This window comes from Colletotrichum higginsianum, chromosome 4 (genome assembly GCF_001672515.1).
Source record: "Colletotrichum higginsianum IMI 349063 chromosome 4, whole genome shotgun sequence".
Taxonomy (NCBI): domain Eukaryota; kingdom Fungi; phylum Ascomycota; class Sordariomycetes; order Glomerellales; family Glomerellaceae; genus Colletotrichum; species Colletotrichum higginsianum.
In genome coordinates this window covers 4,578,436-4,603,402 of record NC_030957.1, presented here as the reverse complement: position 1 = coordinate 4,603,402, position 24,967 = coordinate 4,578,436, and the positions used below count along the sequence as shown (strand labels likewise).

Here is a 24,967-nt window from a genome sequence, read left to right as displayed (position 1 = left end):
AGTCGTTGGTGCCGTCCAAAGGGGGCCAGGCGAACCGGGATCATCGCTCAAGCGGCGGCATCACCTACAAGGCCGCCGCCATCTTCCCTCGTCGTTCCGTTCAACGAGCTGAAGAAGCCCTGTCCTGGCTCCCGTCTTTTCTAAAGCCTGCTTTTACAATCCACCACAAATCCCAACGATCGAAACTACAAAACCTCTTCATCTCACCCAGCCACCGTCTTTTTCTTCTCTCACTCCCGGCTCCTCTCTTTCTCCCAAGGACCCTTAAAATCACAAGACTCGCCCGCAGCTCAGCCCAGTGCGACGGGTCGAATCATCCGTCCGCAGCAGCGCAACGGCTCCAGTGCAAACCACCGCCCGTCAGAACCAGGGAGAGTGTGTCGACAAAGACCAACGACTATTCTCGGGCGTTATTAGGTCACAGGCCCAGTTTGGTGAGGTCAGCTGGCAGACTCCAGGGAAGCAACCTGGCTTCACTGTGTCTTCTCATAGGCCTATTGCTACCCACGCCTACCACCCACCAAACACTAGGACCACGAGTGTGAGTGTGAGTGTGAGTGTGTAGTCACTCAGCAGCCATCCATCCAGTCGAGTCGAGTCCGGCTTTACATCACATCACGAGGTGTCATTCATCACCTCTCATCACCATTACCGTCAGTCAGCCAAACCAGGAGTGTCTCGTCACTCCCACGCTTCATCTTTCTATCCCCAACGCAGAAACAGACAGACAACACTCGACAAACAAACCACCAGACGCCTTCACTACCCGTGTTACAGTGTCACATACCAGTCTCGAGAAACCCTGAAAGAGCCACCCGCACGCCACGCAACGCAGGGCAGTGCTGCTGTTCCATTATCCAACCCAACCCACATTCCCAAGCAAACCCACCGGGTCCAGGGCGGGTCAACGGCCTTCACCGACACTACCGGCGCCATTAGCCTGCCTGTGTGGTTCGCATCCATACCTAGGGTGAAGCAATTCCACCACCCTGCTGCTGCTGCACACGTTCTTCCCGCTTTTCCCCTCTTCCCTCTCTTTCCGTCTCTCCCCCCCATCTCTCCCTCAGTTCCCCCTCTCACCGGAGGTGTCGTCATCGCCCCGAAATCTGGAATACGGCAACACGAACAACTTCTCCCAGATTCACAACCACGAACTCCTGCCATCACCCGACCATTCCACAACTTCCGGGAACAACTAGACGCACCTGCGACCTCCCGGGACCCTGGTTTTTTAGGGCCACCACGTTTTTGAGCTACTCTTTGTGATACCCGAGCTCGACTTATTTTTTTAAACTTCACTTTCCACCGATACATACGTTTAAATCATCCACAATGGCTGGCCGCGCTGAACGCTGGGATCGTGATCGCTTCATGTACGAGCGGGAACGCGACCGCGGATACCCGGACGACCGCGTTCCTCCTCCGCCTCGAATCCCTGATGATCGAAGTCACTATGATGAGCGTGACGACTATCGCCCCCCACCCCGCCGTGGCAGAGACCACTCGGATGAGCGTTACGACCGAGGCCCCTATGACCGCGGACACCGCGGCGCCTACGATGACGACGTTGTGAGAGACCGTCGCCATTTCGAGGAAGACCGCTACGGCCCTCGTCGAGGTGAACCGCTCGACCGCGAGTTCGACCGCCGCTTGTTCTTTGAAAAGGAGCCTGCGCCTCAGCGCGAATTTCGGGAATCATCTCCGGTCCGTCGTCCGACCATGGTCCGCCGTCAGTCTTCTCTCGACACATTCGACCGCCGTCCGCTCCGCTTCTACGAGCGTGAAGAGTATCCTCCGCCAGCCCGCCGAGAAGACGTCCGTCCCCGCGACCCTCGCGACGATTACCGTGCACCACCTTACGTCCCGATTCCTTTGCCCCGTACCCGCCAGCTGGGCCCCGCACCATCCCAGCGCTACGACGAGATCCAGATCGCCGAGCCGGGCTACTATGGCGACGAGGAGTTTCGCGGAATGCCCGAGCGAGTGAAGGAGCGCGAGGTCGTCACGTCGCGCCGTCGCAGAGACCGCAGCCGGGAGTCCAGGGTGTCGAGGTCCACCAGAAAGAGCTCTCACCGCAGCAGCTCTCACCGAAGCAGCTCGCGGTCCAGCAGCACTTCCAGCAGGACGAGCAGCAGCAAAAGCGCAACGACTATCCGCAGCATGTACCCCAAGAAGGGCAAGACCCGTATCCCGGCCCGCCTGGTGTCCAAGCGAGCCCTGATCGACTTGGGATACCCGTACATCGAGGAGGTGAGGAGGCCCTCTATTATTACATGCGCGCACTGGGCACTGGCTGACTTTGCATAGGGTAACACCGTCATCGTTTTGAAGGCTCTCGGCCAGGAAAACATCGATGAGCTCCTGAAGCTCAGTGAAGAGTACAAGCAGAGTAGGCATCTGTGAACTTAAGCCTCTCATCGCAATTTACTGACATTTACTAGGTGAACTTGAGGTTGCCGCCGCCCGCTCATCAGCCGCCCATCTTGTTGACGAACGCCACGAGGAAATTTACACTATCCCTCCACCAGCGGCCGCACTCCCGCCTCCTCCAGCTCCCGCCTCGGTAGCCCCGCCTCCCGCTCCGCCGACTGTTGTCGCTGCTCCAGCCCCCGCTCCTACGGTCATTTACGAGACGGCGCCTCCGCCGCCTCCTGCTCCTGCTCCCGCTCCCGCTCCAGTGGAAGTCGTCAACAAGACAACCATCATCCGCGACGTCTCTCCGGCTCGCAGCACGACGTCGTACACGACGTCGACTGCGCCGACAGTCTACGAGCGCCGCGAGTACAGCGAGGAAGTGCCCATTGGGCCTATGGCCGTTGCAGAGCGGCATCGCAGCCGGTCCCGGTCGCGCAAGGACATCAGATCCGAGATCAAGGCGCTCGAGGCCCAGCTTCACGACCGCCGACGGCACGGAAACCGCGAGCTCGTGCGCGCGGAGCAGATGCCCGACGGCGCCGTTGTTCTGTTCGAGGAACGGGTCGAGAAAGTGGAGGAGCCGCGGCGCGGGGTGCGGATCGAGAAGGATAAGAAAGGTAGGATGGCCATCAGCGTACCAAAGTACTACTAAGGTGCGCTCCGTCGCCGCCTCGTCATGCAGCAACGCAGACTAACAGCGACACTGACAGGTCCTCCTCCTAAGCTTGTGCGCGCCATGCTTGCCACACTCACGTAAGGGGGCGTCCTATCTTACGGGGATGACGGCTTGTGGGCCAGTCTGAAATGTTTTGAATATACCGAAGATCTTACAGACGTCGTTGCGAGGAGACGGACTGCGTTGCATTTGCCTGGATGGACGGGATTTTGGCATGGCGAAATGACTATTACTTATTCCCCAATAGAAAAAAAACGGACAGTGTCGGTGCTGGATACCTGGGAAGGAATATCTACAGACGTAGGACAATTCAGCCACGGACGATGGCTTCTGGGGAGTCTCATCTGCTCACTCTGTCACTCTGAAAGATCTACCGGATTGAGTATACATAGGGATGGATTTCTGGTGTATTGTTATTTAGAGGGCACTATTTACGAAGTCATGAACTCATTCATTTACAACCTGACCGAAGTGTATGCTTGCATGGTGGAGACTCGAGACGATGTATTCCCAACGATGAAGAGCTCATGGTTTGTCATTGTCTACACATACCTATGCCAATGCTTACTTGATCATTGACAACGTCCATAAGACAAGAGCCATGTAATTTAGTCGTCGAGTCTGGATGATTATTCTATCTGTCTATTCAACCAGGAAGACCCTCCAGGCCCCTACCCTCTGGCCTGGCCTCGAAGGACAAACGTGCTCATCGCCGTGTCGGAATGATTGCTAAAAGTCAAGGATCATCGCTCCTCTTCCCCTCCCTCGTCACACCTCATCCATGCCCAGCGAAACGGAGGCTTACCCCCCGTGCACGTGACGACCAATTTCCGAGCATTGTGTAAGCCCCATCTCATCCCGTCTCATGTCGAGTCCACTTTCACTTTATTTTGCCCTCAACTCCACACATCGCTTTTTCTCCACACGGATCAGAGCGAAAAGGTTCGATGAACCGTCCCCCCCCCCCTGAATGACCACGAGGGGCGAGCCTCGGCAAGAGAAGCTCAACCGCAGCGTCGATGAACCTGAACGGCGCAATCAAAAGTCGACGCTGGCTATGGTTCTGCTGGCGTAAATCATGTACCAATAATATGCAACGTCGGACTTCGGATGCCGGCAATAACACATGAAATCCTTCAGCGGAGCCGGGGGGGGGGGGGGTCACCTCACAACCGCGGCCGACAACAGCCCCCTCCCCTCCCCCCTGCAAGCGTCCAAAGCTTCCTCGCTCCCTTCCGTTTATTGAGGGGCTTCCGGGAGGGGGCTTCATGGGTCGGGTAAGGTGTAGATTGAGTCTCGAGCCCCCTTCGTGGAGCTCCTGTTCCGTTGTGCCGGTTCTTGTGAGTGGTTGCCGGGTGTTTATAACGTCACCGGGTTCCCGTCGATCCAGCATGTCGATCTTTGTTTGAGTCCTTCTCCTCCTCTCGGTTCCCTGCCTTCGTCTCTGTTCCGTCTCGACCCCGAGTCTTTCGTTTTTGGAAATCCACGTTCGTTTAGTGAAAGTAGTGCGGGACACGATGAAGTCGACTCTCTTGACCACGGGCCTCTTGGCCGTCGGGGCGAGCGCCCTTGACAAGCGTGCATGTACGGCAACCGCAGAGTGGCCGGGCTGGTCCAGCATCAAGCACGCCTTTGTCTTGTGAGTCTTGGATATCGAAGCATGCGCACTGACAGACAAGCCATGGATGAACTGACAATTTGCCAGTGGCGATTCTTACTCCCAGACAGGTAGGCTCCCCTCTTCCTCCTCCTGTCAACAGAAACCTGTTCCGGCTCTTCCACCCCGACTAACAACACGAAACCTGTATTGTAGGCTTCAACACCTCTCTCGAGGCCCCTTCCCCTTCCAACCCTCTCGGAAACCCCTCCTACCCGGGCTGGACCTCCTCCAACGGGCCGAACTGGGTCGACTACCTCACCGTCAAGCACAACGCCTCGCTGCTCTACACTTACAACCTCGCCTTCGGCGGCGCCACCGTCGACGCCGCCCTCGTTAAGCCCTACGCCGACACCGTCCTCACCCTGAAGGACCAGGTCCAGACCCTCTTCGCCTCCGCCTACGCCTCCCGCGCCGAGCCGGCCTGGGGCGGCGCCGACTCCGTCTTCGCCTTCTGGATCGGCGTCAACGACATCGGCAACTCGTACTGGAACGGCGCGGCCGCGACCTCGGCCCTCAACGCCAGGATCGTCGACGTCTACCAGGGCCTCGCCGCCGAGCTGTACGACGCCGGCGCGCGCAACTTCGTCTGGCTGACGGTGCCGCCCGTCGACCGCACGCCGATGCTGCTCGCCGAGAACGCCGACGCGCAGACGCTCGCGCGCGAGGACATCGCGGACTTCAACGGCCGCGTCGGCGACATGGCGCGCAACGTGACGGGGTGGGAGGGCGCCAACGCATGGGTCGTGGACGCCAACGCCGTGTTCAACGGCGCCCTGGACAACGTGGGCGCGTTCGAGGCGACCAAGGGTCTGAAGAACACGACGGGGTACTGCGAGGCATATGAGAAGTGAGTCCAACCATCCCCTTTCCCCCCCCCCTTTTTTTGCCTCTGTCTATGCGGGAGGGAAGAACTGACTGATGACCGACCACAGCGGAACCGGTGCGGAGGATACCCTCGTGGAGAGCTGCACCTACAGGGTCAACGAGTACTTCTGGCTCAACTCGCTGCACCCAACGTACCCGATCCACGACGCCGTCGCCGAGACGGTCGGTGCGGCGTTGGCGGCCGGGCCGAATGTCTGCTGATCAGTTTTGAAGCGGACCGGATCTGCTGGGTGGTAATTGTGTATCCATATTCAGGGATGCTTACATATTAAACCGCCGTACATAAAACCGCCCTTGGTGGCCTTTCGCAATCCTTTGGAAGCTTTTGTGATTCTGGCGCGGGAGAAGACAACTTCCAAGTCTGAGCATTGCATCAGCATAGACGTCCGAATCGCGCGGGGTGCATGTGGTGCACCAGTGACCATACGAGTGCAACATCAATACGCCTCGCAACTGTCCACTACCAAGGATTAAACGTACAATGATACTCGCGTGTACAAGATACGTACTTCGCTCCTCGCCTGTGTAATTTCATTTATATCAGCACTCATACGGGCTCACGCAAGCTTGAGGGCGCCAGTGATTTAGACAGACGGTCTTCTTGACTTTGACTCTTACCAACCGTGCAGACTTGAATCAACAGTATTATCACTAACTTAAGACGCCTTGATCGGTCTTGGTTGTAACAAACACACACCCAGTGTATCTTCCAGCGCAGATATGTATGACTTTCTGTCCCACATCCTACATGACAAAGTCAGCAGGCATATTTTAGCCCTACTGCAGTGGTTTTTACAGTGCTAGGAGTGCTCTGGGCAAACGCTTACACTATTCCGAAAGAAGTAACTACTTCATTCTCGCTTCGAATCATGTCTGTCTACACGTCTTATAGCGTGCAATTTGCCCTCGAATAAAGACACGCTTGACCTGTATGGGCCCCAACTAACGGCCTGAGTCATCGGCGAAAAAAAAAAAACACCCTTTTATCCACGAACTTAACCGGCAGTTACTGTCTGCTGTAACACCTTGCTCGGATAAAGACACTCGAACGGTGCCATGGCCTAAGAATCCTTGAGCCGCAATGGGTAGACCTCGTATCTGGTCCAGGTGCTAGTGGATTATGCGGTGGAGACGCATTTATTATACAGCACTAGACTTGGTTGCCGGCGGGTCTTGCGAGATACTCACGAGAAGGCTCGAGGACCCCTGGGTGAGTATGGGTTTCTAGGGAAATCAGGATTCTGCGTTGGATTTCCCACGCTCTGCATCTCAGGATACCAGCGGAGAACGGGGAAGCGAGATTCCGAGAGAACGGCCTCATGGCATGGATGAAAAGGCCTGGGCCGCCGGAGCGGTCAAACTTGACAAAGCACGCCACGATGCGTTGCGGCCATACACAGAGTGCCAGGTTCGAGCACAATCAGGGCGAGACTTGGCGACTTTCGGCACCGTCTCCGGGCAACTGGTGTAGTTTGCGGCTATGGGGAAATCAGGGATTCACGCTCCACAGTTTCTCGCATCGAACCACAGGTGATACAAAGCTCGTGAGAGGCTGGACCCCGAAGGATTCGCCCAGTATCATACGCTTGCACTGTCCGGGCCCCAACTAACCGGCCTAGTCATCGGCGAAAAGTCACCCCTTTTTCTTTTTCAAAAAAAAAAATTTCCCCACGAACTTAGCCAGCAGTTACTGTCTGCTGTAACACCCTGACCCAGTGTCACACTGCTCCAGCTCAACCGGTACTTGTTTGGTCTATCTACACAGCTGAGCCTTCATGGAGACGTGGCGGAATCCCCGGCACCCAGTGTCGCCTTCCACAGCATCAGACACAATGTGTGCATGCCACAAGGGAGCCTGACTTACATCAAGACAATTGGGATAGTGTGCGGGGCAGGATGAGGGCGAGTGTCTTGAATATTACCAGGCCGTGTAGTCATGAGACAAAAAACATCCATACATAACATAAAGGCTCGATCGAAGCTGCTAAACACGCGTCCTTCAGAAGAACAGTGGCAGAAACTTGAAGTTCTCGTCCAGACAACACCATCAGGTGAACATCCATCTGAATGGGATCAAATCATTCTTTAAAAAAATAAAAATAAAAAGCAGCGACTTGGGCTGCCAGCTTGTCTTTGTGGAATGGGCACTTACAGCATGCAAATTCCAGTTTGGAAGTCATGCAGCTGCATCGCCAAGACTCTACTGCCTATCGCAAGCCGCAGCAAACACCGCCCCCTTGACAACGGGAGAACCACAGGGCGGCATACTCATGGCCTATTTCTCATGTCGACTATTGGCCCCGTACCGACAAGAAGCAGAAGCAGCCTCTTGCTCTTGAGGAATGGTACCCAGAACCCCCGAACGCATCTGCCCCCTTGCCGGCCTGGTTTTGTCATGGCCGGTTACAGGCACGATATTCACCCCCTAATGAACATGGCGGTAATAATCATCTTCTCGGCTTGCAGAGTATTCTGGAAGTGCCAATGAAGTCCCAGTCAAGGCGTGCAACTGCTTTCATCTAGCCACGTCGATCTCGCACGGAGAAGTACCATCAGTCTCGTCCAATTAAACAAATTTAAGGTTGAAAGCTACCCGCATCCATCCCTGCGGGGCGGAACAACAGCCCACGCGCCAGTGGCTATCAACAAGACATCATCGACGTCAAGTCACAAGGCACAGGTCAGCCCGTGCCGCTTGTTTCCCCCTAGAGATATATGCCCCCCCCCCCCCCTCTGAGACATCTCCACCTCTTTGTGTCTGTAGGATGTTCGTATCTTCCCAAAGAGTGGCGCAGTTGCACGCCCCGTATGCAAAGGCGAGAAAGGCCGCTTCTCATTGGATCGGGCAGCACCATGCAGGGGCTTGGCTACATATCATACTGCTGTACCCGGCTTCTCTTTGGATGGGAAGGGGTGAGACGGCCCAGGGGCCGGTTCGTCGCCCGGGGCTTATGCGGCACAGCAGCAGTTCTATTTCGCCCGGCCGGGGTGGGCGAGCGTCAGCGGACGGGACAAGAGACGACCCAAAGCGGACGACAGTTACAGGCCTCCCGGACTCCCTCGCCAAGTCTTCGGCAGGGCGGTCGCTAATACTTAAGAATGTGGTCACCCCCCCACGGGGGAATTCTGTGTGACGTTATTCCAGTACGGCCTGCACCACTTCGCCAAACATCCCAAAAGGCTCGTTCCTCAACGGAGCCATCGAGACACCTACACCGCAGCCTTGTGAAATTTCAGTCTCTGTAGAAAAAGCAGAAGTGATCATGTCCTCGCCGCTGCTTAGCATCCTGAACATAACGCTGGTGGGGTTGGTCACCTTGCCTGCCATCGTCCTCACCGGGCTCCTCTTCCGCCGTTCGACGGGGACCCGCCGTGACCCCAGCCGCCGATGGGAGACCTACACCAAGGCCGCCATCGGGCTGTATTCATTGTACGTTGTCACCCTCACTTCTCGATCTTGCGCTCTCTTTTTTCTGCGGTGCGACGTACTGACACGAACGACCCCTTTTCTCCCTTTTCAGCGTCCATATTCTGTACCTCATCAATGCCATTATCGGCGCCACCAATGACTTCGGATACTACTACGGAATCAATAATGGCTATTTCATGGCTGTGCAGTTCCTGGGCATCATCGGCCTCCTCTTCAACCACCTCTCCGAGGCGGCCATCTTCCTCGCGCTCTTCCACCTCGCCCGAGCCCTGAACCTCGCCCGCACCGACGAGACGTCCAGACGGTACCGCATCGGGAGGAAGTGGGCCCTCGGCGCCGTCATCTGGATCTGCTTGGGCAGCGTCGTCGTCCTGAGCATCTCCCTCAGCATCTTCATCCAGAGGTCCTTCACCGAGAGGAACAACTCCGGGATGGAATTTTTCATGAGCGTCTACAACAGGAGCATGGCGTCGGCCAGCATCAACCTGGCCGTCTGCGTCACCAACCTCGGCTGCGCCATCGGCACCATGGTCTACACGGCCAAGGCCCGCAAGAAGGTCGTCGGCGACTCGCTGCAAAAGGTATGCCTGCCGTCGTCTCCGTTTTCTGCCATGCTATCTTTGTTGTCATTTGTTATGCTGTTCACCGTGAAAACTCTCCTTGGACGAATTGCTAACGACGGTTCCACCCAGATGTCGACCCTCATGCTCACATGTGCCATTCTGTGGCTGATCCGCAACGTCTGGGTAGTGATTTTCGCCTTCTTCCTAGGCTTCGCGCCCTATGTCATTAGCACCTTTCTGATCTGGGCCGATATCGTCGACCCCATCCTGAACAGCTGGATGACGTTCGTCACCCTCGCGCTTCTGTTCGTTCTGGCTACCGTGGAGAAGTACGCCCTGCCGCGTGCTCAGGTCAAGGAGGGGCATCGCAAGAGCATCGACGTGGAGGCCCGCTAAGCTCACCTCGTGCGGTCAAATGGGCTACACCACGATCGACAACAACACAACAGATAACAATGATCTTCCCAAGACTATGAAATTCCGTTGCGGATTGACAAGTCTGGGATTTTTCTTCTTCTTTGATGACAGACTTTGAGATTGGAGGTTTGATGATTGCGACTCATGATCATAACAACGACTGTGGGTTGTGCAAGATGTCCGAGGACGGAGAGAAAATGAGAGCACCATTCTCGTTTTCGAAATGATACTTTTGGAGTGTGATGATACCACTTGCGCTAACTGATGAAGAAATGTATGTCTTACAAGAATCTATACTATTACCCTCGCTGCAAATTGCAGAATGCCGTGAGGTTTCTTTACTTCTCTTCCTCCGCCACATACTCATCCGGCGCCACAAAGTCCTCCGTCTCCCATGTCTTTGCAATGTATCTGGACCGTGTTAGCATACGACAGTTTAGACCCCTACCCCCGCCCGAGTGCCTGAGACTCACTTGGTGTGACTGCCTCGCGCGGCAAGCTCTCCTTTTTTGTTGAAGAAGGTGACGGTCGTGTATGCAAGGGTGCGTCCCACTGTAATAAATCAATACATGATTTCCAAGACTCTCGGCTGATCGGGGCTTACTCTTGTCACAGATGGCAGTGCCCGTCATGATGTCGCCGGGCTTCCCCCCCGGGTTCAGATACGTGACTATTTTCTGTCAGACTCTACAGGTGATGCCTGACTGCCTACCCGCGAAGTTTCTTTTTCATGCTTATGAGCGGAGGCATACCGTTGATGTCAGTTGACACGCCCGTCATGAAGCGGCCCTTGGAGGCCACGGCCAGAGAGCCGCCGAGATCGACGAGACTGGCAAGAGTGCCGCCATGGATCGTGGAAAGACGGTTCTTGACTAGTCAGCCGGGCGCTGTTCCATCGAAAAGAAGGGGAATGCGAGAACACACCGTGTGTTCCTTCTGGATGGCCAGCTCAAAATCGACCTTGCCCACCGCGGCGCCGGTCACCCGGAACTAGAGGCGAGTGAGCTACGTTATCGTCTGAGGACTAGCTAAACACCCTTCCTCGTACATTGTTACCGAGCAATCTGGTATATGTCAGTGCTTTCGCTCCAGGACTACACTTGAGAGAAACAGAGAGCTGGCATTGAAGCCGTGCGCTCGCGTGCAAGTCGACTTACCTCGGCTCGAGGCCAGATTCTTTGGCAAATGAGTTGAGAACCTAGTGAGTGGGTTAGGTGCCCTTTTCACACTACACTTGCCTATGCGTAGACTTACAGAGCGCACAAAGCGCAAGGGAGGCAGCTTGGGAGGCATCTTGAGGTCTTCAATAGCTATCTGAACTGAATTGAGCACGACTGAGAGAAATGGACGGCACCAAGAGTGAACTCGGCAAGCTTCGGCAAGCTGGAACGGGATCGGGAGGATGACGTTTGGGGGGGGAGGTACGTATCGTTTGCGATAAGATTTAGATAAGACAAGACCGAAGGTAAGGTGGGATAAGATAAGACGACACAGGCTTGCTTGCCTCCCTCGAAAGACCCCTGCCTGAGGCGGAAACCTCCGCTGACCCCTGCACATCCCTAAGTATTCAATCATTGAACGATGATGAATGGGTCCGTCGCAATAATCGTGAACTTCCCTCGATTCAACCCACGACGATCACCAAGATTCCTCACCCTCCCACCCACGAACCCGACCCCCCGATCCCGATTCTTGCGGCGGCTCCTTCTCCCGAATATGAGATAACATACCACACCACCGCCGCCCAACCAACCTTCCGCGCGCACAATCGCCCATCATGTCGGTCAGCTCGGGTCAGTCGCTCCAGCTGGCCGACTACCTGGAGAAGCTGCCGGGTACGACGTTCAGGAAACTCTACCTGCAGCCCTCGACGGCCTTTGCCATCTTCCGAAGAATGATTCCGCCGTTGGGTGAGCAGCAGCCTGTCCTCCCAGTCGACGCGAGGGGGTAGTCGTTCGCGCCGTCGGAAAACGCAAGGTCACTGACCCTAAACCCCTCCCCTCCCAGCAAAAACCATTGTCATGGCCATTCTCTACATGCCGAAGCCCATGTTGTTGGAAGATTTGGACGTCTGGGTCAAGCCGGAGTCGCGAAGGTGCGAGCGCCCAGCCCGAAATCCGCAATGTGTCCCTGTCTAACCCAGATCTTGTCGACCGTCTTGCAGGCAGAAAGACCAGGCCATCTCGACGCTCCGCAGCCTCCACATCCTCCAGATCACGGTCCCTTCGAAGGAACGCCCTCAAGAGATGCAACTCACGACGAACTTCAAGAGCTCGCTGCGCCTTGCCCTCGAGGGCGGCGGCACTCACAACTCGTTCGGCGTGCCCTCTTCCCTCCCCGTCCCGCCCGAGATCACGGTCCCCTTTCTCGACCGTTACGCCCGCCGCAAGTGGGAGGATATCCTGCACTATATCGTCAACACGGTTAACCCCGGCGGCGCCGACCTGGGCGGACCTAAGTCGTCCGTTAAGAACCTGCTCGTCGCCGGCCAGCTCGTCCGCCGCCAGGGGTCCGCCGTCGGCATCACCCAAGCAGGCTTTACCTTCCTCCTGCAGGAGGCTAACGCCCAGGTCTGGACCCTGCTGCTGCTGTGGCTCGAGGCCACCGACCACGCTGAGGACGCCGCCGGGATGGAGAGCACCGATATGCTGAGCTTCCTCTTTCTCCTCGCCAGCCTTGAGCTCGGCAGGGCCTACGACACAAACGCCCTCACCGAGGCGCGCCGCAACATGCTTCCCAGTCTGCTCGACTTTGGTCTGATCTATATCCCCTCACACAAGCCCCAGCAGTATTTCCCAACCCGCCTCGCGACGACACTCACGAGCAGCTCTAGCGCCCTTCGCAGCGCCGGCGCCGGCTTCTCCGCCGCTCTCGCCGCTGCGACCGGCCCGCGGCCCTCTCCCTCCAACGGCCTCACGCCGGGCGGCAGCGAGGAGGGCAAGGGCGGCGGCAGCATCATCGTCGAGACGAACTACAGAGTCTACGCCTACGGCCAGACTCCCTTGCAGATCGCCGTGCTCTCGCTCTTCTGCAAGCTCAAGCTGCGCTTCGCCGACATGGTGTCGGGCCGGCTGACGCGCAACTCGATCCGCAACGCCGTCGAGCGCGGCATTACGGCCGACCAGATCATCTCGTACCTCGCCGCGCACGCGCATGAGCAGATGCACCGCATGGCCGCCGTGCGCAGCAGGCCCGTGTTGCCGCCCACCGTCGTCGACCAGATCCGGTTGTGGCAGCTCGAGACTGAGCGCATGACGACGACGAGTGGCTTCCTTTTCCGCGACTTTGACAGCCCCAAGGAGTACGAGGTCATCGCCGGCTACGCCTCTGAGATCGGCGTGCTCGTGTGGCGCAACGACAAGCTCGGCATGTTCTTTGCGAGCAAGCACGAGCAGATTAGGGACTATCTCAAGTTGAGGAAGAAGGCCGAGGACTAGGTGTGTGTGTGTGTGAGAGAGAGAGAGAGAGAGAGCAATGGTGCTTGTGTTTTGGGGGACGGACTCTGGCAACAGATTTAGGGGACAGACATTGCGAGGACAGACATAGAAGTGCAGGGGGGAGGGGAGCAAGGTGCCGATAGAACACCACATGGTCACTTAAATGCATTAGCAGGCGTTGGGGACGGAGAAGGTCATGGTTCGGTGTAGAAAGTCAAATGGGTATTTGGTCATCCTAACAACCAAGTTTTTCTTCATCTCTCTCTCTCTCGTAACCGCTATCTAAACATAAGCACGAATAACGTGTCACTTCGTACAGGCGTTTTCGTCTTTGTACGACAGAAGACCCGACTCTCTATGCTCTCTTGAGTCGAACAATGTGCTGATGCAGGTTTCCCCCGCATATCCCCTTCCGGTCCGATGCCAACATAAAATAAACGCCAATATCAAAACGATGCTTTTTTTCGGTTGTACCCTGCCTTGGGGCTCCCTTGATTCCCCTCTGATACCCATTAGAAAGCAGTCAAAAGCTGCTTGCCCTTCGTCGTCTCCTTGCCCGATCGAGAGCTTCCTAAACTCCGTCTGCTGCTCCCACTAAAGAGACGTGCGACGAAGCCCTTCTCCACGCTTGCGCCTTGCGGCAAGAGAACATCGCGTCCCGCACGGCGCGCGTATGCCTCCTGCCAGGCATGCAGGCTCTTCTGAGCTTCGGGGGTGCCGCAAAGGGCGTCGAGGTGTAGAAAGATGCGCAGACACCGGTTGTCTTCGTCCGAGAGACGCTCGGCTTCCTGGACGGCGGCGTTGGTGCCGTAACGGTCGAGGGCGGTAGTCGTGCTCAGGGGAAGGTTGCCGCGACGCTGGTAGACTTCTCGCTGCTGGGCCAGGATGGTGGACTTGGATGCGTGCGCGGCCACAAAGATGGACAGCGTCTTCTCCTGCAGTGATTCGCCTTGGAAGCGGTCTTGCAAGGATAAGAAACGGCCCGACCAGTACGCCGAGGGCTGAGCCGTGGTGATGATGAGCGGATTGACTTCGGGACTCGTTGGCGTCGCAGTTCTGGTCGGCGCATTGGAGGCAAAGGTTGAAGAGCTGCTGGTCTTCCGAGACGACACGGTATGCTGTGATGTTTTGCGCTCGCTTCCGGCGAAGCTGGCCAGCGACGACCTAGAAAGAGAGGCCGTGAGATTGGACAGGACAGTTAACGTGCGGGACTTGGGGAGGCGCTTCTTGTCGGCGTCTCGTCGACCGGAAGGTTGAGGGTGGTGCTGGGATTGTCGCTCAGAGCAAGGGGCGCTGTGCTCATAGTCGACCAGGACTGGGCTCCTTGCTGCCGAATGAAGGGCGTTTGGTACCGTATCGCCTCCGTGGGCCGATGCGTGAAATTCTTCGGGTTTACATGTCGAATAGCCTGCGGCGTCTGCGGTGTTGGAGGTGCCAGCGGTGTCTGCGGAAGACGGGGCACATGCGGCCGTGGAACAATTGGCGACAGTGCCCATGACGGCGCTTATGCTATGGCTGGCAACTGTTGGGTTGCTGGAAAGAGGCACTCCGTTGGAGAAGCTAGCTGAGAGACGTCGTGCACCGCGGTAACATGTTGATGGGAGTCCAGACGACCTCGGCGGGATGACATGCTTCTCTCCATTCTGGTCTGCTGCGTCGCGTCGCTTAAGCGCGGTCCGGTCTCGAGAAGGAATCCGTGTAGACGCATTGGGGTGGGAAATCTCTGCCAGCACTTGACGATCTCTAACAGCACGGCGTCTTTGAACATCGATATGTAGTTGGTGGCTGGTTCCGCTCTGTATGACTGGTCGGCCCGCGTGGGTTGAAGGGGCCCCTGAAGGTTGTGTAAGCTCTGTATCGCCATCTGCTCGGGCGTCATCATCCTTGTTCGCTCGGGAGGAGTTTGAGTCGTCGCCGTGTTCATCGTCGTGGACAGATATGCTGAGAGACCTTTCAGGAATGTCAGGATCCGGCTGCACGGCTTTTTGGCCTGGCTGGCGGTAAACAGGCTGGGCGTCGACAATGCTCGAAACAACAGTGATCTCTCTGGCACGCTCAAGATTCGGTCCGTTGCTGCGATGGACGGGTCCCACGGGTTTGGAGATGGTCGGTCGAGCGGCGACGGCGGTAGCAACTCCTCGTTCAGGAGGAACCCAAGAACCGCGGTTCCGAAGCGGGAGGAACGAAGTCCCAGGTAGACGGTCTCGCATTCTTCCAGGATGACGACGAAGAGAGCAGCTTGTAGGATGAAGAAAAAGAGGAAGACGGTGTAAGGTACGGCCCAGAGAAGAATGGCAAACGTCCCCTTCCAGGCAGCGACTGTTTTCTTTGTCGAAACCGAAACAATGCCGGCCGACTCGACGACTGCGCGGCCAACGAGCTTGACCGCTATGAGCAAGAAACGAAACCACTGCGGAATCAGACGCAGGTTAATGCGGAAGAGGCCGAATAGATGGATGAAGATGGCGATGATGCAGCGCGTCGTGTGGGCGAGGAGTACTAAGCCAAGTGAGCGAGAACCGGGCTCGGCGGAGGGCATTTCTGGAGGAGAGAGGAGGGGGACGGAGAGGAGAGGAGGAGGGTGGGATTATTTAATTCGGACGACAAGAGATGAATTTGGCCGTCTTCAGAATGCCCATGCAACCTGTCGTGAGTTGAGCTGCGTTGAGCTGCGTTGAGCTGAGCTAGTGCAAGGCTGAGGTGAAGTGAGGTTCAGATGAAAATGGGTGCTCTGATCTCGTTGTTGTTGCATTTTTGGAGGACGCGTCGACGTCCAAGGACACGGCCGATGCAAGGACGCACACCATTTGTTCTCTGAGGTGCATAGTCTGATTCACGCACATGCAGCTGCCTCCTGCCACAAGAGTAGTATGTACATCAAGTTGACTGAATGATATGGAGGCTTGGACGGAAGGTCATATGTTGGCACAGCTTCCTTATCATTACTTACACGCGCTGTGGTCTTGCCTCCCTCCCTCACCCATTTACGCGGAATCACAGGCATAGATACATGATTGAGCTCTTCTGGGCAACAGACAATTGCTCCTCTGCATGTCACCTTCTTCCGTTCTAATCCTAGGACAAGTGCTCTTCCTGTGGACATAGTAAGGCAAATCTTCATCTAAACGAATCTCTTAACTCATCATCATCATCTACCTATCCCAGGCCATGATGCAGGACCCGATGCTCCGGTAACATATGGACTGATGCAGTATCGCCTCTGAATGCACCGTGGTTTCCTCAGCTCTCCCATCCCTCGATCTTGAACTTAAACACCTCATCGCCCTGGCCCCTCTCGATCGGGTTTCCGTTGCCGTCCCACAGCGCTCGTTCGCGATACGTAACATTCCCGTCCCAATCGACCATGATGACGGTCTGACGCTGCGTGCCGTACAAGCCCACCTCGAAGCCCATACTGGCCTGCGCCGGCGGATCCGGTCGTTCGCCCAACTGTAGACCCTCGGCGGCCTTCTGGTCGTCGGTTGCCCAATGGCCCGGCCCCCTTGAAACGGCCTCCTCCATGGCCTTGCGATGGGCATCATCACCCAGCGCGGGAACAAAGATGGACTGCTTCAGCTCCTTGATGTAGTCCGCCAGGCTCATGTCGGGGTGCTTGGGCAACGAGTCGGTGTCGAGCACCTCGAAAAGGCGCTCGGCGAGTGCGTTTTCGCCCAGGCCCTCGGCTACGGCCTTCTGGATGGTCTCCTTGACGAGGCGCTTTCCGTTTTCGACCTTGGGCCACGGTTTGGGGTCGTCGTAGCCAGTGTTGCTGAGGCCATATACCTCGCCACGCTTCTCGGCGATCCACGGCACGTCTTCAAGGTCGTCACAGCGGTTCGAAATAATGGCAATGCCTTCGAGCGCGCGTTGGGGCTTCTCGTCGTCGCCATCGCCGCGCTTTCTCTTCAACTTACCGGCTACCATGGAGAAGCCGCCGACGCCCTTGACGCCCCCATCCTTGACGAGGTGGTTCACCGATTCCGATGCGGGCTCGGTGGGGTCGGATCCTAGCCAGGTCGTGACCATGCCGCCGCGGCTGCGAGCCGCGTGGATTGGATGGGTCACATCCTGCGTGTTGGTTTCGCGGTAGTTGGTGAGCACGGCTAGTTGTCCTGTCTTGGTAATGCCGAGCCATGTCCCCTTCTCCGCTCTTTGGAGGTCGCGGGCGGAGAGGACGGAGGCGCCGGACGGGTGTGACCACCAGTGCGGGCGAGATGTCGGGCGTAGGATGAACTCGTCTCGATTGTCGATGACAATGAGAGCGTAGTCGGGGTGGGCGGTGGTAAGGAGGACGATACACATGATGGCGCGCTCGTATTTGCTAACCCTTGGTACCTGTAGAGTCGATGCGGTTCTCGGAAGGACCCCTTGTCCCTTTTTATTGTCTTAAATTAATGGCCCTGAACGCTGCTGTTTGTTCTGTTTCTCGCTGGTTTCATTCGCACCTACTCGACAACGTTTTCGATTTTGTTTTGTTCTTTGGACGGGCGGGGCAGTGAAACTGTTTGCGGCCTAGCAGGTTGAGGAGTGGTATGAATCAACGCCCTGACGTGGATGTCTATGACTGGATGTTCGTGGTTGGGGTTCCAAAATTGGTGCGTCAGAACAGAGTCGAGCCAAAGCCGTCGACTTTTTCTGGTCTTTTATCCCGCCGAAATCCGATAATCAGTCCACCTGAATAGACAAAACGAATAGAAGATCAGTCCTACTCAGCTCAGCTTGGCTCAAAGGTAGTAGCGTTGCCTCGGTCATGGGAAGTTGGGGTCACGCATCACATCGACTGACGCTGGAGCTTGGCGGGCTGTTGGCTGGTGGCCGTTCGTTTCCACTCCGAGCAACGGACAGGCTGACAGCGGTGCCGGCCGACGCCCAGGTCGTTAACGCGTGACGTGCGGGTGACTGTTAGCTGGCCGTCTCCTCCTTGTTGGAAGGATTCGGGGAACGGGGAACGGGAAACCGAGGAGTGGCTGTTCATGGCGCAGTGTGGATGTGGCTGGTGAGGATGTATGGCGGTGTCGAGCTTCTCTCATTAGGTAATCAAGATTGGATTGTGCGGATTATCTCGGGATCCATAACGGCCCCACCACCGCACACACCCGTAAATATCCGGCCGCCGTCGTTCCTTCCTTCCTTCAAGCGCATTCAGTCCGAACGGCCATAGGGATGGCTGACTTATCGGAAAAGTAACACGGTCAGCCACCCACCCGCCCACCACCCCCCTAGCATGACCCGAAGTTGGCCTCGTCATCGTCTTCGTCGTCGCCGTCTGGCGAGCAGCGACTGCATCAAGACGACGCGTCCGCCCGGCCCCTCACCGCCGTCTTCTCACCCTTCTCGATGATTCTCTAGTTTTCTGTTAGACGCAGAACTCGTCAGCCATGGGTTTGCCGGTCGTCATCCACCGGCGAACACCCCCCCTAAACCCATAACAGGAAACGGCATGGAATCAGCATGGAATGGCTGGCGATGGGCGTTCAGATGTTCCGGAACTGTTTCTTCGGCCGCTCCCAGGGTTACCCCCGCTGCGAGGATGTCCTTGGCAAAGACCCCGACCCCGCTTGCAGCCGCTTGAGTTTTGACTGAGACCGCCGGCTCTCGGCATGCTACCCCGTCTTGTGGGCCACGTCTACACAACGCTCAGCTCAGCACACATTTGTGAATCCAGGCTCCTTCAGTCCACGGAGTCGCTACGGTAAGACTCGACTTCAGTGGCCCCTGGCCCGCATCAATCTGTGATGACCTTCCGCTTTCGATCTCGCGCGTCGTCTGCCCGCCATGTCAGCGCCGTAACAATCCACTGCAGTCTGACACCCACTCGGCGCTTCATCAAGCCGCATTTCTGGGGCCAATGGCGCGGTCCGACAAACAGAATTGCGGCTTACGTCCGCGCCTTCGACCCCGGGCCGCGACGCCACGGCTTTGCAGCCATGCTGCTCCGCATACCAAGCTTTCAATGACCACTTGCTGACGGCTAGGCACCCAGCACCTTAACCCTGCACATGTTGCGTACAAGCTTTTTGTTTCCATACTAGAGACTCCTTGCAACCTGATGCGAGTCAAAAGGCATCATCAGCGTCGACGCGAGACGTAAGCTTAATGTCGTGTCATGACACTTGAACCTGCCACTATATAATATAAAACATTGGCCTTTGGCTTCGCAAGCCACTCCCGCCCCAAGTCATTCTCTACGTTTTCCATACACGAACTTCGCTGAGCCACAACTGCAACTCTTGAGGGCAGTCAATACGAGTGTGCCGACTGTCTCGTGACACTGAGTTTTCACTACATTGGACCCCGACCTCCTGACTTTCCAGGTCGTGTACTCTTGACGCAAAAAGGCACTTGGATAATGAGCTCAAGGTGCCTCAACGACGACTCGCTCGGACCCGGCGTCCAGGGATGCCGCGGCGACTTCGACTTCACCCTCCGATTTGAGAGGATCTTTTTGGCCATCATTCCTGCGGCGGTCTTTGCTGCTCTTTCACTACCCCGCATCGCTTTCCTCTCCCGAAAACCACGAATCGTCGGCGCCCCAACCGTTCAGACAATCAAGCTGGTGAGTGACCAAACATTAAAATAACACACACGTGCCTGAGCCGGTGGATATTGACGTTCAAGTTGTCAAGGCCATAGTCACAGTATACGCCACGCTCCAGTTCGCGCTGCTCATTCTCCAAACCACTTCCAATGGCTCGCGAATTGATGGGTTCGCTGTGGGGGCGTCTGCCCTCAACCTTCTCGCCGCTCTCTTCATGATTGGATTGTCCTATGCCGAGCACTCAAGGGCACTCAGACCCTCCATGCTCTTGACGGGCTATGTCTTCTTCCAGATCTTGTTTGATGCTGCCCAAACCAGAACATCTTGGTTAATGGCGCGAACCTTTTCGACCCAATTGTTCGCTAGGCTCTTTACGGCCTCGCTGGCTGTCAAAATTGTCATCCTTCTTGTCGAGGCCCAGAGGAAGGCAAAATGGATTCGCTGGACCGCGGAAGAACACAGCCCGGAGGAGACGAGCGGCCTCTTCAGCTTGGGCGTCTACTACTGGCTTAACCGACTCTTTCTCCATGGCTACCGCAACGTGCTCACCATCAAGGACCTGTATGCGCTCGACCGGGGCATGATATCGGAAACGATGCAAGTCGCACTGGCTCAAGAGCTCGACAAGGGAATTTATCTCGGCAAGAAGCATGGGCTCGCGAGAGCTCTCGCCAAGGCCCTCGCTGTTCCGTTGCTGCTGCCTGTAGCTCCGCGAATCGCACTCATTGGGTTCAACTACAGCCAGCCCTTCTTCATCCAAGCCCTGCTCCATTATCTACAAGATACCGACGCGCCGAAGAACGTGGGGTATGGCCTGATCGGTGCCTCCGTCATGATCTACACCGGCATCGCTATATCCACCGCCCTCTACTACTATTTCCAGCAGCGAGCTCTATACATGTCGCGAGGCTGCCTGTCAGCAATCATTTACAAGAAGACCACTGAAGCTTCGCTCGTAGGGGCTGGAGACGCAGCCGCGGTGACGCTCATGAGCACCGACACGGAGCGTATCATTCGCGGATTCTACAGCTTGCACGAGTTCTGGGCCAACATCATCGAAATTGCGCTTGGTTGTTGGCTGCTGGAAAGCCAGCTAGGAGTGGCTTTCGTCGCCCCCATCGTCGTGATCCTCGTGTGCACCGGCATCACCGCCGCGGCCGCAAAGCTGACGGGCGAGCGGCAGTCTCGTTGGATGGCACAGATCCAGAAGCGCGTGGGCCTCACCGCGAATGTCATCTCCAACATGAAGTACCTACGCATTTCCGGTATTACGGGCCCCGTAGCCGACTTCGTGCAGAAAATGAGGGTCGAAGAGATGCGCATCGGAAACCAGTTCCGTTGGCTCATCATCGTCACAGCGATCGCAGCCTTGGCCCCGAATATCGTTTCCCCGGCAGTCACTTTTGTCTTTGCGCAGTCCCGCCTCGACACCACAACCATCTTCACGGCGTTTTCGTTCTTGGTCCTTCTCAACAACCCTTTAGGTCTGCTCTTCCAGTCAGTCCCGAACATGATTGCCGGCTTCACTTGCCTGGGGCGGATCCAGAAGTTTCTTGAAGTGGAATCACGCGTCGACTATCGGCAGTCTGCCCACCCTTCGGGGTGGAATGATGGACAATCAGAGGGCAGCGCATACAAGGACAGCATGGAAGGGATCCCTCTTCAACTACTCGACAAGTCCACGCTGCAAAGCTCGGAGAGCAGTCCGCCAATCCCTGCCATTACCATTGTGGACGGTAGCTTTGGCTGGACGGCAGACAAGATGGTGCTCCAGAACATCACGGCATCTGTTCCGGCATCTCAGCTGACCCTCGTTGTTGGCCCTGTGGCATCGGGTAAGTCTACTCTTTGCAAGGCCCTGCTCGGCGAGGTTCCGTTCAACAATGGCCTCGTGTCAGTCCCCTCGCGCAACGCTGCCATTGGGTACTGCGAACAGAATCCCTTTCTCTCCAATGGCTCCATCAAGGACAACATCGTCGGGTATTCCACCTTCAACCAGGCACGATACGACGAGATTATCGAAGGGTGCATGCTTTCCACGGACCTGCTTCTTTTGCCGTACGGCGATGACACCAAGATTGGAAGCAACGGTATCATGCTCAGCGGCGGCCAGAAGCAGCGCGTCTCCCTTGCTCGCGCTCTGTACCTCACCAGCGACCTCTTGATTTTTGACGACATCCTGAGTGGCCTTGACAACGATACCGCAGCCGAAGTTTTCCGGAGGGTGTTTGGACTCGACGGCATCATTCGCCGGCGCAAGGCAACGGCTGTCTTGTGCACACACGCAATCAAATACCTTCCCCTGGCGGACCACATCATCGCCCTCGGAACAGGTGGTACTCTGGTCGAGGAAGGAACCTTCAGCGACCTGATGCGAGACAAGAAATACGTTGCCAGCCTTGGTGTTACAGCAGCAGACTCTGACACGGATTCGGATGCGGGCAGCCAATCGAACAGCAAACCTAGGCCGTCTTCGGGTCTGGGCTCGAGACCAAAGCGTGCCCCTGCCGTTGCCGACGAGATGATGGAGAAGTCGAGGCAGACTGGAGATTTGAAGGTCTACAAGCACTATTTTCGCAGCTTGAATGTGACGTCGACCGTCATCTTTGTGCTCTTCTCTGCTTCGTATGCCATCTGGCACAACTTTCCGACGATCTGGATGAAGTATTGGGCCGAGGACACGCTTGGCAAGAGTAGCCAGTATTACGTCGGGCTCTTCGGGTTCTTCAAAGCCCTGCAACTAATCTCTCTCTTCATCGCTGGCGTCGCCTTAATCATCTATATGACCACCTCCTCTGGCACTCAGCTTCACCAACAAGCTCTGCAGACCGTCATCAACGCGCCGCTCACGTTCTTCACAACTACCGACGCAGGAGTCATCACGAACCTCTTCTCTCAAGACATGACGCTGATCGATAATGAGCTGCCCTTGTCGCTACTGAACACCGTCATTGATGGGTTCGATTCGATTGCCATGGGGGCCGTCATTGCTGTTGCATCGCCTTACATGGCCATCAGCTACCCCTTCTTGATCGCCTTCTGCTGGATCATTCAGAAGTTCTACCTCCGGACCTCTCGACAGTTGAGACTGCTCGACCTAGAGTCCAAGAGCCCTCTCTAGTAAGTACAAAACTCTGGTCTTAAGACCCCATAGCTGACAATGCCCAGCACGCACTTCCTCGACACCATCAAAGGCGTCGCAACTATGCGCGCTTTCGGCTGGACGAGTAAAGACATAGCGTTCAACCAGGAACTGCTCGACACCTCCCAGCGGCCGGCGTATCTGCTCGCTATGATCCAGCAGTGGCTCGTCGTAACAATGCAGCTCATGGTCGCCAGCATCGCCGTCATCCTCGTTGCCCTAGCCATCACGCTCAGGGCCAACTCGGGGTTCACCGGAGCCTCGCTAGTCACCCTCATGTCGTGGGGCGAGAGCATAGCCATGCTCATCCGGTTCTACACCCAGCTCGAGACATCCATCGGCGCCGTGGCGCGTATCAAGACATTTTCCGAAAAGGTGACGCCGGAAAACCTCGAAGGAGAGGATATTGAGCCGTCGGAAGAGTGGCCCGAATACGGCCATATTGACATCAAAGGAGTATCGGCCTCGTACGGGTGAGCGAACCCCGGCTCTCGTCATGTCGATCACCGCTAATAAAGCATCACAGCAACGAACAGCAAGTGTCTTCAGACGGCGAGCGGACGCCTCCAAGCCTCGCGCTTAAGGACCTTACCTTTTCTATCCAGCCCGGCCAGAAGGTTGCACTCTGCGGTAGAACCGGAAGGTGAGTTCATCTCGTTTGCCCTCCCCGGGTAGCACCAAAGGCGTCCCATCCTGACTCGTCTCTCAGCGGCAAATCGTCCCTTATCCTCCTTCTTCTTCGTCTTCTGGACCCCATCTCGATCTGCTCGCAGAACATGGAGCTGGACGGCGTCCCCTTCCACCGCATTGACCGATCGACCCTCCGCCGGCGCATCATAGCTGTGCCCCAGGACGCCGTCTTCCTACCGGATGGCAGTACGATCAAGTCGAACCTTGACCCCTTCGAATCGGCGTCGGACGCCGACTGCCTCTCGGTGCTGCGGACGGTGCAGCTCACCGGGTTCGTCGAGGAGCGCGGCGGGCTGCATGAAGGCATGAGCGCCGACAGTCTCAGTGCCGGGCAGAAACAGCTCTTCAGCCTGGGGCGGGCTATCCTACGTCGGCGGGCCAAGGACGCAATGTATAAGAGGCGCGGCGGCGGGGTGCTGCTGCTCGATGAGGTGAGCTCGAGCGTAGACCACGCAACGGACCGGTTGATGCAAGAGATCATAAAGGAGGAGTTTGGTAGATATACGATCGTCATGGTGTCGCACCGGCTGGACATGGTCATGGACTTTTTCGACTCCGTCATCGTCATGGACCAGGGCCGTGTTGTCGAGACGGGCAGCCCGGGCGAGCTGGTCGAGAGGGAGGGCAGCCGGTTCGGCGAGCTCTGGGCGATTGAGAACCAAGGCAGGTCGCGGGAGACGTAGGTCTGCGACCGCCGGAGCAAGGAGCATTCAAGAGATCAATAGATAACGAAGCGATTCTTTCATTCAGATGCGGGGACACCTCATGAGTGTCCAGGCCGTTAGCGACGGTCCCGGACTGGACAGTGACACTCGGTACAAGCCGAGCTCGGTTAGAGCGATGCGACTCCCAAGTGTCAGCCGTGGTCGTCGGGTCCAGGCTCTCTCCCCTCTTCGGCAACCGAGGTAGATGAGCAGGCCATCGCGACATGACCAGCTTGCGACCTGAAGGGCTGCCCCTCCTCGGTTCTGTATACCAGGAGATAGCCCACGAATCAGAGTATCGCGAGCTGCCAAATCCAGAATGTGAAGCTACAAGAGGTCCGGTGACAGTCTCTCGAGTGGCGACTTGAGGCGTCGGCTGCGCATGTGGCGAGGTGGTATTGTGAGTCAAC

The 24,967-nt window shown here is 56.7% G+C and overlaps 8 protein-coding genes across 8 annotated transcripts; 5 read left to right on the top strand and 3 right to left on the bottom strand.

Moving 5' to 3' along the window:
• Positions 1 to 1,332: 1,332 nt before the first annotated feature.
• CH63R_06704 (Mg2+ transporter) lies at positions 1,333 to 3,067 on the top strand (the record flags this gene model as incomplete). Its single annotated transcript, XM_018301679.1, has 3 exons — positions 1,333 to 2,250; positions 2,308 to 2,389; positions 2,442 to 3,067. 3 exons carry the CDS (start codon positions 1,333 to 1,335, stop codon positions 3,065 to 3,067), a joined length of 1,626 nt encoding a protein of 541 aa, XP_018159529.1.
• Positions 3,068 to 4,608: 1,541 nt separating this feature from the next.
• On the top strand, positions 4,609 to 5,837 carry CH63R_06703 (Cellulose-binding gdsl lipase; the record flags this gene model as incomplete). Its single annotated transcript, XM_018301678.1, has 4 exons — positions 4,609 to 4,730; positions 4,797 to 4,819; positions 4,905 to 5,598; positions 5,684 to 5,837. 4 exons carry the CDS (start codon positions 4,609 to 4,611, stop codon positions 5,835 to 5,837), a joined length of 993 nt encoding a protein of 330 aa, XP_018159528.1.
• Positions 5,838 to 8,899: 3,062 nt separating this feature from the next.
• On the top strand, positions 8,900 to 10,025 carry CH63R_06702 (uncharacterized protein; the record flags this gene model as incomplete). Its single annotated transcript, XM_018301677.1, has 3 exons — positions 8,900 to 9,066; positions 9,158 to 9,647; positions 9,759 to 10,025. 3 exons carry the CDS (start codon positions 8,900 to 8,902, stop codon positions 10,023 to 10,025), a joined length of 924 nt encoding a protein of 307 aa, XP_018159527.1.
• A 359-nt stretch (positions 10,026 to 10,384) lies between these two features.
• CH63R_06701 (Thioesterase superfamily protein) lies at positions 10,385 to 10,826 on the bottom strand (the record flags this gene model as incomplete). The annotated part of the gene is made up of 4 exons (XM_018301676.1): positions 10,385 to 10,457; positions 10,520 to 10,598; positions 10,651 to 10,716; positions 10,799 to 10,826. The coding sequence occupies 4 exons, from the start codon at positions 10,824 to 10,826 to the stop codon at positions 10,385 to 10,387; spliced, it is 246 nt and encodes an 81-aa protein (XP_018159526.1).
• Positions 10,827 to 11,823: 997 nt separating this feature from the next.
• On the top strand, positions 11,824 to 13,483 carry CH63R_06700 (transcription factor tfb2; the record flags this gene model as incomplete). Its single annotated transcript, XM_018301675.1, has 3 exons — positions 11,824 to 11,956; positions 12,054 to 12,141; positions 12,211 to 13,483. 3 exons carry the CDS (start codon positions 11,824 to 11,826, stop codon positions 13,481 to 13,483), a joined length of 1,494 nt encoding a protein of 497 aa, XP_018159525.1.
• A 512-nt stretch (positions 13,484 to 13,995) lies between these two features.
• On the bottom strand, positions 13,996 to 16,022 carry CH63R_06699 (uncharacterized protein; the record flags this gene model as incomplete). The annotated part of the gene is made up of 2 exons (XM_018301674.1): positions 13,996 to 14,992; positions 15,031 to 16,022. 2 exons carry the CDS (start codon positions 16,020 to 16,022, stop codon positions 13,996 to 13,998), a joined length of 1,989 nt encoding a protein of 662 aa, XP_018159524.1.
• Positions 16,023 to 16,723: 701 nt separating this feature from the next.
• Positions 16,724 to 17,785, bottom strand: CH63R_06698 (Duf833 domain protein; the record flags this gene model as incomplete). The annotated part of the gene is made up of 1 exon (XM_018301673.1): positions 16,724 to 17,785. The coding sequence occupies one exon, from the start codon at positions 17,783 to 17,785 to the stop codon at positions 16,724 to 16,726; it is 1,062 nt and encodes a 353-aa protein (XP_018159523.1).
• A 2,047-nt stretch (positions 17,786 to 19,832) lies between these two features.
• Positions 19,833 to 24,536, top strand: CH63R_06697 (ABC transporter; the record flags this gene model as incomplete). Its single annotated transcript, XM_018301672.1, has 5 exons — positions 19,833 to 20,039; positions 20,080 to 23,141; positions 23,190 to 23,636; positions 23,690 to 23,806; positions 23,873 to 24,536. 5 exons carry the CDS (start codon positions 19,833 to 19,835, stop codon positions 24,534 to 24,536), a joined length of 4,497 nt encoding a protein of 1,498 aa, XP_018159522.1.
• Between the last annotated feature and the right edge of the window lie 431 nt (positions 24,537 to 24,967).